The sequence below is a fragment of the Pinus tabuliformis genome, chromosome 3_1 (assembly GCF_031772625.1).
Source record: "Pinus tabuliformis cultivar Carrire ecotype Pingquan chromosome 3_1, CPIR1, whole genome shotgun sequence".
NCBI lineage: Eukaryota > Viridiplantae > Streptophyta > Pinopsida > Pinales > Pinaceae > Pinus > Pinus tabuliformis.
In genome coordinates, this window is record NC_142301.1 from 473,749,910 (window position 1) to 473,761,852 (window position 11,943).

Genomic DNA, 11,943 nt, shown 5'->3' on the forward strand with positions numbered 1-11,943 from the left:
GCATGTGGGGTACAAAATAGGAGTGCTAAACTATAGGTATGCCAATATATATTGAGAAAAACACATTTGTGTAGTACATAAATTAAGTGAGTAATTGTGGGATCTCTAGATGATGTTTTCTTGTATATCCACCTCAACATGCCTAAGTTCCTGTCCCCTAAATACCTATCCAAGAAAAATTCCCAATTGTATGGAGTGATACTATCATAAAGGAGTAGTTAGATGTAGAAATAAAACTAAACACCCTAAAATGGGGACTAGAAGGATGGACCATTACTGACCATCAAAATGGTTTAGACTACTAGAAAGATCAATAATTTTATATCAATCATGTCATCATGACAAAATAAAATACATCAATCATCACACATTTAGCTCACCGCGATGGTCACATTTAGTAAAAATATGTTGGGTACACTTCACAGAATATAAGGTGTAATAGTAGACTCCAACTCACGGACATGTGGTCATCTTGAGCATCCATGAGAACTCTAGAATATCCATAAACCTATGACACCTAAAGAATGCTCACAAAATGGATATTAAATGCAAAGAATGTTTAAAGACATGAGTGCCTTGTCCTTTCAAAAAGAGAAATAAATTTGTTGATAAATGAAATTTTATGAAACACATATCACCAACTCTCATATAATTTCTTGTGAAGTTAGGAATCACTTGCTTTTATTCAAAATAAAATAAAGTGTTGAAGTGAGTAAAATGAAACACATGAGTAACAAAGGGAACATAGCCAAAACTTTAGAGACTCTAAGTATAAAACATTGGCATGTTTTGTACTTTTATACACAAAAAAAAATATGTTGTTATCCATTGTGAATAAAAGCTTAAAATTTAGGATGAAAGCATATGTTTTGTATTTGTATTGGTAGACTCGGCCAAATAAATGATAATAAATCTGAATTAAAGGTGAAAATATTTATGAAGAAGTCACATTGTATTTCCATAGTTAGGAAGGGGATTTTAGGTTTACAATAAATAATTCTAATAATTTCTATTTTCTCAAATAAATAAATTCAATTTTAATTTTAAAGAATAATTATTTTAATATATTTTGGAATTTTCTAAAACGGTTTAGAATAAATTTCTTTAATAAATATCTTATAATTTAATTATATATTTATATAATTAAATTATAATAACAAATTTGAAAAATTATTATATAATATTTAATACATTTAAATAAAATTAAAAATAAAAAACCTAAAATACTCTAAGCTAGACACTAATTTAGGTCGAGCGGCGGCCTATTGTCCGGCCTCAATGTCTCCTCCTTCATCCTCATCGTCCTCTGATATTGGCGCGTCACCCTCATCATCGTCTGATATTGGCACGTCACGGCACAATTTATTCGACCATACATAAATAATTCCGTTAGTATCTCCGGATATAATATCATGAGTTCTTTCATCGTATACGAATGCATAGGTTTTCATATCTTTAAAGGCCGATTCTCTCAACGCAGAAACACAATTTGGAGCATCAGTTGTAATCTTTCCCAACCTTTTTCCTGTAACAATGCTACTAATATTGATGGAGTCGGGATATACGCCAACACCGCAAGCAGAAATCAAAATGTCCTCTTCAGTGGTAACGTACGAACCCTTGCCATTGAAGGAGTCAAGAACGCTATGGTCCTCAAATGTGACCACAATCTCACCTTGTAAATCACAAAGATAAACACTTGTTGCTGTGATGCACAATACGCCACTTCTTTTGGCTAAATAGAGAGGTGGGCGAGCAAGAAGAATGTCAGTTGATTTTATTATTTTACAAATTTCAGAAGATATATCCATGACCTGCATCTCTAAATACCATTGGTGAACAAATATTCTATCAGGGCCACATAAGTGCAAGAACTCAATGCTGCGTTGTGGAGAGACAGGTATGGAAATTTCTTTTCGAAGTTGTCCAGTAGCTTTGGAATAAATTCTCAATAAAACTTCTGTCCTCTCATCTTCGTTCTTATTTTCCATCATTATTAGCATGTCCGTATTTCCTGGACTTCCAAACCTGCACTTTGATATTAAGTTTTTGTCAGTTGAATCCGGAATTCTGAACAATTCTGTGTACTCTTTCAATTCAAAAAATTTGAATACCATCTCATTCTGATCATAAATCATGCCTCTGCAATTTGGAAAATCAAAATCACAATCTTCTATTAGATCTTGTTGAAAGAGTTCTCTTTGTTTTGGATATCGTCCTGCTGCTATAGATGCAACGTCTAAGCTTACAAGTATTGTCATTTCTTGATCGTTGTCATTCGTAGTCTTCGCTTCGACTATCAATGAATTATTGTGACAATTATACCACATCGATTCAATACTCTCAAACTTTATTGTGATGCGCCGCCCACGCTTGTTAGTAATTTGCGACATTTCTCCATAGAGTCGCAATGGAACAATATATTCGTAAATATAATTTACAAATAATATGTCGCGGACTATGAGAACATCTGTAACTAGCATGCCAAAATCAAAGTCAAATGCTCGTAAATGATACTCTCGAAAAATATTTGGAAGCTTTCTATTGTCATTGTCATCGCACCACTCTCGCCTTCGCAGGTTCTGGAAATAATCTATGGATGACGAAACTCTCTCTGTCGTCGCTTCATCCTCTTCTTCTTCTTGAGAATGAGGTTGGTTTTCATTGAGAGACTCCGCGACCTCCTCAGATGGGAGAAAATGTGAGCTCCCAGCAGAAGTTATGTGTGGTTGTTGCAGTGGCATCTCATCTTCTGGTTGTTCATACCTTGCCTTCTTAGTCACGTGATATTCCATCGCTAAACTTTTGAGGATGTTGAGGTGAATCCTTCGTTGGGTTCCATGGACTACACAGATACGTTTTGTTCATCTTTTATAGTGTAACAAAGCTAAACTCGGCGTCTATTTAATCGGTTTGGCTATCGATATCCGGGGGAGCCGACATTCGATATTTCTTTTTGGTATTGGAAAGCTTTTGGAGAGGTGATTTATTTTATTTATTTATTGTTTTCATAATTAGATTATTTTCGAAAACTTTTATTTCTGCATATGTGAGAGATATTTTTTATATTTTTCATTGAAAAAAATTGGTTTTGGGATATTTTTCAAATGTTTTCCCATTCCTGCAAAGTGAGATAATTAATATCGGTGGCAGAGATGATGTTTGCTTATGCGTGTATTCAATTTTCATGGATATTTCTCATTTATAGTGTTAAATTTCTTGATTTTGTTTTACCGGTAGAAGTTGTCACTCAGATACCTGTGAGTTTGTCGCTACGTTTTTACAATGAATATGAAAATATGTAACAAATATATTATTAACGTTGTTATTTCTTTTTGGTATTTGTATGTGTGGGTTCAAATGACATTAAGATCAAGTCGACCTTACTTGATAGAGGTTTCTTCAGGTGGAGGTCTTTGCACCTAAAATACATATAACACATAAAGGAGGACTTTGTGGAGAAGGGTTTTCGAAGCTTTGAGGGAAGAAATTAGGGTTGACATGGACTGTGAGAAGCTCTAACTAGAGCTATGAAAAACTCTAGATGTTTGCACAGGGTTGAGACCTAAAGAGGCAAAAGAAGGCTGCTAGTCAAGGTGTATTGAATGTTGTTCTCATGTTGACGTTTTACTAAGTGGATGAGTGTCTAGATTAGACAATTTTGTTGGGGATCTTAACTACAACAGGATGGTTGTTAGAAGGTATCTATTGTGCCCTAAGTTCATTCCTTGTGAAGGAATACAACACTAATAAGAGAGGAAGAATTATTGGAGCCTAAGGAGCTTAACTTTGAAGGGGAAAAGGGAAGCCAAGAGGGCTAGTGAATCAACCCTAGTTTAGTGTGTTGATAAGGACACTTTAAGTGGAAAGTGGGCAACCCCAATAGCCCTAGGATGTCACCTTGAAGCAACAATGTTAAAAAAGTGGGTAACAGAGATGAGATAAGATCCTGTGTGTTGCAGACCTTGAAGGACAAAGAAGCAGCTAGAGGGAAAAGTTGTTTGGGCCTATGTTCAATGACGGAAGGAGTTGTGCTGACTAATAAAGGCATATTGAGGCGCTACAGATTGGGAGGCAAGAGGACCTTCCAGAAGTGTTGAGGGTACTATAAGGACCGAAAGGAGTTGAGAAGCACACTACATCAACAAGTAGTCTAGTTGTATCTTGTTCACGGCAGATTGGTTATAGTAGTTTTTGTTGATACATAGCCTTAGTTGTATTGTATCAAGGGCCATTATCCCTGGTATGGGAGGCCTAGATTGTTGTATTAAAGATTGTTAATAATCGAAGATGGGTTGAAAATTTGTTTCTTATGTATGTGTTGATTCATTGCTATTGTTTTTCAATGTGCAAAGTATTATTGTTGTGGCATTTTGGTGTGTTTGTGTTTGAGATTCTAAGATCCAAATTAGATTCCGTGCCATAGAAATTCAATATGGTATCCTAGCTATTTTGAAGGGCCAGTGGATTAGATATTGCACAACACATACAAATCAAGAGGGAGTTGGTTTCGTTGTTGTTGAAGGACTGCTAGCAATAGCAAAGTTGTCAGTTGTTCTATGATATGAGGACAGGTTGGATGGGCCTTCTAACTATAGTCCATGGAAGGAAAGGATCAAGTTGGTCTTGATAGTCAATAAGATCTATGACTTTGTTTATAAGGATATCAAGAAACTCACTAACCCTAAGGAGTTGGATGTGTACGAAGATTTGGATATAAAGGCCAAGGTGACCATGTAAGATGGTGTCAAGGATCATTTGATACCTCATCTGTCCAGGAAGATCAGTGCCCATGAGATGCTCTTCAAGATATGGTTCAGCACAAGAACGAGAATTGCCTACTAGTATTGAAGGATAAGTTGAAGAGCACCAAGATGTTGGATGGGGAAGAATTGGCGCCATATCTAATGAGATTGTCTTGTAGGAATTTACAGGGTAAGCTCCTCAGAAAGAATACCAAAAGGACACCGCTCACAACCAGATCACAGATCAATACACCAGTATTTTTGACGTGGTTAAAACCCTCAAAGAGGGAAACAGTCCACGGTGTGTCCCAACGTGGGTACTACAGGCAATTTATTAATCAAAGAATGAAAATTTACATAAGATTCTCTCATGCACGGATTTTTCGAACAATGACCGTCCGTGCGCTTTAAATAGAACTCATGGACCAATCGGGTGTCAAGCCACGGATCAAGTGTCAGTAATACCGAGGAGAGAATGAACCGTCGGATCACTACATATCGTGACCGTCCGATTGTAAGTTACAAAATGTACAACGGTAAAGAAACACACTTTACCTAACTTTATACCTAACTCTACACTAGACCAAGTTGAACTTAACTATATCCTATGTGTCGGAATATCCTAACATCCCCCCTTAAGAACAACTTGGGATAGGATTGAAGGATTTACAAATATGACACAGTAGGAGAAGGAAGGAGGCACTAGAGCCTATCCCCCCTTAGTGACAACTTCCTGAACTCCAAGCATATATCGAATTTTAGTGAACTTCGCCTCTGTGAGAGCCTTTGTGAAGATGTCTGCAACCTGATCATGTGTTGGACAATATTGCACTTCAAGAACATGGTCATGAATGAGCTTTCTGATGAAGTGCATGTGTAGTTCAATGTGTTTGCTACGCTGATGCTCGACTGGATCTTTGCATAACTGAATGGCACTTTGATTATCACACCAAAGTGTGGTGGGATGCTGCTGCTCAAAGACAAACTCTGATAGGATGTGACGAAGCCACAAGGCTTCCTTACTAGCTTCCACGGCACCACGATACTCTGCTTCTGCTGACGAAAGAGAAATGGCAGCCTGTTTCTTACAAGCCCATGTAATAGGTCCTGAACCAAGAGTGAAGACATAACCGGCAGTAGACTTCTGATCATCAGGGTCACCAGCCCAATCAGAATCAGTGAAACCAACTAACAGAGGAGCTGCTTTGGCACTGTAATGAATCCCAAACTGTACTGTACCTCGAACATAACGAAGTATTCTTTTAGCTGCTTTCCAATGACTTTCACGGCGGTTTTTCATAAAACGAGCAACAAGGCCAACAACAAAGGAAAGATCAGGATGAGTATGGGTTAAATACAAGAGTTTTCCTACAATTTGACGGTATAAGGTAGCATCAACTTCAGGAGAAGTACAAGAGACTGAAAGTTTGACTCCAGACTGAAAGGGAGAAGGGGTTGGCTTACAGTCTTCCATGTGAAAATGACGAAGAATATCACAAGAATACTTGGACTGGGAATGGAAAATACCCTCCTTGGATTGCAAGACTTGAAGACCGAGAAAATAGTGTAAGTGTCCTAAGTCTGTCATTTCAAATTTCTTTTTAAGGCTGGACTTCACATGGTTTATAAGGTTGGGATCACTACCAGTAAGAATAAGATCATCAACATAAAGAACAAGGATGATAAGAGAGTTGCCCACTTTCTTGGTGTAGACAATATTGTTAGAATGACACCTAGAAAAGCCAGATTCTAAAAGAAAGCTATCCATTTTGGCATACCAAGCCTGAGGAGCTTGCTTGAGGCCATAAAGGGATTTCTTAAGTCGACAAACAAGGCTGGAGTCTGTTTGTATGAAGCCAATGGGTTGTTCCGTATAGATTTCTTCCTGCAAGTCCCCATGCAAGAAGGCAGATTTAACATCCATCTGATGGACTTCCCATTTTAAAGAGGCAGCAAGGGAAAGAACAAGGCGGATAGAGTTCATTTTGGCAACAGGGGAGAAGGTTTCAGTGTAGTCAATGCCTTCAACCTATGAAAAGCCCTTAGCAACAAGACGAGCTTTATGTTTATCAACTTTCCCGTCTGGTCCATACTTGGTTCTGTAAACCCATTTACATCTAACAAGTTTGCGTCCCTTTGGTAGAGGAACAAGATCCCATGTATCATTTGTCATCAATGAATGATATTCTTCATTCATAGCTGCTTCCCAATGTGGATGGCCTGAAGCTTCTGCAAAAGTGCCAGGATCATGATTAACTGGAGCTTGAGCCAGTAAAGAAGAGGCTCTTTCAAACTAAGAACGTGTACGTCACTCATTTGTAAGATCACCGGCAAGATCACCTGCTGCATCCCGAGTAGCACAGACCCATCTTGGAAGTTGAGGATCCTGAGAAGGTGGAGGAGGATTATCATCCTCGCTTTCATCATCTGAAGAAAAAATGTTTTCAAAAGTAGAAGAGATAGGAAGAGGTGGCACATCCGCCGGACTAAGCTCGCAGGCCGATTTATTTTAATCAAATTTTACATCTCTTCTAATGATAACATTTTTGGACTTAAATGGAATAAGTCTATAACCTTTTACATCTTCAGAATATCCAACAAAACTACATTTCTCACTCTTAGGTTCTAAAGCTTTATGCTTTTCATCTGGAATATGGGCCCATGCTTCACTTCCAAACACACGAAAGTGACTTACATCTGGTTTAATGGAACTCCAAGCTTCTTTTGGAGTGATATTCTCTAGAATCTTAGTAGGAGTGCGATTGATTATATAATTTTCACAATTAATTACTTCGGCCCAAAAACTAAGACTGAGTCCTTTAGATTGCAGCATACAATTAGCCATTTCCTTTAAGGTGCGATTTTTCCTTTGAGCTACACCATTTTGTTGTCGAGTGTATGGAACAGTATGTTGCATTTGAATTCCATTTTCGGTGCAAAAGTTGATGAATGTGTTTTTAACATATTCTCCAACATTATCAGTTCTTAGCTTAAGAATTTGATGTCCAGATTGTTTTTCAACAAAGGCTTTGAAGGCCAAAAATGTGTTAAATACTTCGCTCTTGAGTTTTAAGAAGTATACCCAAGTGCGTCTGGAGAAATCATCAATGAAAGTTAAGAAGTACTTGCAGCCAGAGAATGAAGCAACAGGAAGAGGACCACATAAATCACTGTGCACAAGCTGTAAAGGGGCTGAGGCGTGCCAAGAGGCACGTTTGTCAAAACTGTCCCGATGATGTTTTCCGAGTACACATCCGGAACAAACACCATCTCTGCAAGATACCATAGGAAGACCTGTCACCATATTTTCTTTACATAGATGCTGAAGGGAGCGATAGTTTAAGTGACCAAATCGCTCATGCCAAAGTTTGCTCACTTCATCATTATGAGCAACAAATACTGAGGGAAGATTTGATGACCCAAAGTTGTGAAACTTATACAACCTTGTGGAATCATCAGCAAGACCAGTAGCTAGAATCTGTTTAGGATCTTTTAGATCCTTGATTACAACATCATGAGGTGAAAATTCAACAATTTTACCTTCACCTGAATGAGTTATCTGATAGACAGATAGAAGGTTGCAGGATAAGGTTGGAACACATAATACATCATTAAACTGACCATTGTCTAGATTAACAGTTCCAGTCCCTACAACATTAAGAGATCTATTATCACCAACATATATATTTTTGGTGTTACAATCATTTAAAGAAGAAAACATGGCTTGGTTTTTGGCCATGTGATAAGAGGCTCTAGAATCAATGAGCCACTCATGAGAATGAGAAGAAGAAGAAGATACATTTAATGCATAACCAGACTGAGATGATTGACAACGACATGCAGAAAGTGCCATTCCAGAAGTTGAAGTTGAAGTAGGCTCCACATGGATGTTATGTTTCTTCATTGCGGCTTCCAAGGCTTCCATCTTCTTAAAGCATTTAGATTCTAAGTGGCCATCTCGATTACAAAAGTTACAATGTCTATCAGTCTTCTTCCATTTGTTTTTATTGGTCTTATCATTTTGCTGAAATGATCTTTCATTTTGAGGCTGAGTTGGTTTAGGACCATTCTTTTGAGGATATGACTTCTTAGGATTCTTTGAATTTGGTTGCTGCTGGGCGGCTAACGCTTTCGTGGAAGAGTTTCCAAGATTAAGAAGACCAAGGTGTAAGAGTTTTTCTTGTTCTCTTATTAAGGAATCACAAAAGGAGTCAAAGGAAGGGGCCTTGTAGTCTTTTCCTTGACAAATGAAAGCTTCCCTTGTAGAATGGAAAGTGGAAACAAATACAGAGTGGGCTGGTCCCAACTTAGTAAGGATGGAATAAATAAGGTTACCATCTTCTTTCTTAACTTTAACACCTTCCAAGAGATATCTAAGGGTCTTGAATTTGGACAAGAAATCTTCAATGCAAGAAAAATTATTAGGATCCAAAGTAAGCAACTCATTTTCAAGTTGATGGGCTCTAATTTCATTTTTAATCCCAAAAACTTTAGCGAGTTTTTCTAATGCTTCATGAGGAGTCTCAAGTTCTGCAATGTGGAATCTAAGATAAGGAGAAATAGACATCCCTATCAAACCATGTGCTTGATCTTGTCTATTTTCCCATTTTGTAGCCTTGTCTTCATCTTTTGGTTTCTTCTCTTGGTCTGTGGCTATTCTGAAGAGACCTTTACTTCTAAGTAAATCTTCCATGTAGGCTACCCATTGGAAGTAGTTAGTGCTGTCAAGAATGACTTGGCATGGACTTTCCATTTTTTTTTTTAAAAACTGAAGCTGAAGATGTTGAAAGTAAGTGTTCCAATGGATAGATCTCGAAAAAATAGGCGGTTTTAAAAAACACGGCTCTGAAAAACGCTTCCGGATGAAGAAGTTATGGCTTTTTAAAGAAAATTGTTGACGTTGCCGGCAAAGTGCGTGAATGTGCGGGAATGAAAAAATCCGCCCCCACAAAATGGAGACTTGAACCCAAGACCTCTACTCTCTTAAAATAGCTTTGAACCAATTGATCTATACAAAAAATTTGAGAGAGAGAGAGAGAGAGAGAGAGAGAGAGAGAGAGAGAGGGGCCTTGGTTTGCGTGCTTGCCTTGAGAAAGCTCTTTTTCCCTACAAAACACAAAACACAAAACCCAACACGAATATGCAAAGAAAAACGAACCTTGCGGCTCGAAGTTAGCTTTAGCCAAAATACTAGAAATTTTAAAAAAATCTCAAAGTTAGCTTTAGCCGAAAAACTAAATATTTTTCTCAATGTTTCTGATTTTCTGAGATCACACTAAGGTGCAGGGAAAAGAGCATACACATGAGAAAAATCCTTCCTTTCTGTTTCTGATTTGCCCAGATCACACAGAGTCACAGGGCAAAGAGCATACGCAGAAATGAAAGGTATATATCTGGTTAAAAAAAAAGGCTAAATAAACCGAAACCGAAATAAGCAGAGAGAAAATAACAGTAAACTACAAAAAACACTGTATACCTCCCGATCTGAAAAATGACACAACTAGGGCTACCGGAAACCTTTTCGCGTGAAACGAAAGGGGTTCCTCACTGGAACAGATGCTCCGAACACAACAGAGCAGTCCTCTCGGCCTGAAATCAGTCAAAAACAGCAGATCTAGGAAACGACAGCCGCATGTAGTTCTACCGACTTCAGATTTGGATCACCAACGGACGCGGCCCTCAAATAGCTCTAATACCATGTAGGAATTTACAGGGTAAGTTCCTTAGAAAGAATACCAAAAGGACACTGCTCACAACCAGATCACAGATCAATACACCAGTATTTTTGACGTGGTTAAAACCCCCAAAGAGGGAAACAGTCCACGACTTGTCCCAACGTGGGTACTACAGGAAATTTATTAATCAAAGAATGAAAATTTACATAAGCTTCTCTCATGCACGGATTTTTCGAACAATGACCCTCCATGCGCTTTAAATAGATCTCATGGACCAATCGGGTGTCAAGCCACGGATCAAGTGTCGGTAATACCGAGGAGAGAATGAACCGTCGGATCACTACATATCGTGACCGTCAGATTGTAAGTTACAAAATGTACAACGGTAAAGAACCACACTTTACCTAACTCTATACCTAACTCTACACTAGACCAAGTTGAACTTAACTATATCCTATGTGTCGGAATATCCTAACATGTCTTAGGTTCGAGATGAGCTTGCTACCATCACAAAGACTGTTTTAGATTATGAGATGGTGAGGATTTCCTTGAAAGGGTTCACCGAGTTATGGAAACCGTTTATCAAAGGGATCGTTGCTAGATTGGAACAGGTTGTGGGATGACTTCATTTAGGAGGAATTGCAAGATGAGGACCTTCATATGAAGAATAAGACTTTATATGATACCATGGATCTTGCAGGGAATCTGAAGGGCAAGCTAAAGAAGGACTCGAGTAAGTTGAAGTGTTTCAGCTGTGGTGAGTATGGTCATTATTCGAAGAAGTATCTGAAGAAGGGAGATAATGAGAAGAAGGGGAAGGAGGTAGCATGTGTTTCCACTTCTTCTGAACTATATGACCTCTTAAGAAGATTGGGGAGTGAAGATTTTTCTCTAGTATCTCATTTCTTTGAGGGTGTCATAGATAAGACTACATGGTATGTGGACAGTGGTGCATCGAAGCATATGACAGGCTTGCGTAATGTGTTCGAGACTCTAACTAAGAGGGAATAAGTTGCACATGATGGTGGGAGACAAGAGTGAGAAGGAGATGAGAGGATCAAGGATTGTTCCATTCAAGATGGAGTTAGGATAGATGATACGAATTCAGGATGTATTATTTGTACCAAAGATCAGATATAATTATTGTATGTCTTAGTGATCCAGCAGAAGGAGTTTGACGTGATTTTCTAGGATGGGAAAGCGAAGCTCAGGTCCAAAGGCTCTAACTCTACCAGAATGGCCATCCAAGTTAGGGATCATGGTTTATATTAGCTGATGAGAAAGCTTATAGGTCATGGGAGGCACAAGCAGGTGCAGGTTCCTAAGGCTTAGAGGGAGCCAATTTCTAGTGGGAGTATGCAGGTTGAGAGGGAGAATGTGCAACCCAAGAAGAGCTCATGGTCAATGGGGAGCAAGGGTGCTTCTACAACTAGAAAGAAGGAACTACCTGAAATCATTTTAGGAGAAGAAGCAATAGGCTTCTCATGGCAGAGACACCACTCAGACAAGCATAGTTCATTCTT

The 11,943-nt window shown here is 38.4% G+C and overlaps 1 protein-coding gene across 1 annotated transcript; it reads right to left on the reverse strand.

Annotated features, from left to right (window-relative positions):
• Positions 1-1,262: 1,262 nt before the first annotated feature.
• On the reverse strand, positions 1,263-2,795 carry LOC149187835 (uncharacterized). The gene has a single exon (XM_089409784.1). It carries the CDS (start codon positions 2,793-2,795, stop codon positions 1,263-1,265), a length of 1,533 nt encoding a protein of 510 aa, XP_089265910.1.
• Between the last annotated feature and the right edge of the window lie 9,148 nt (positions 2,796-11,943).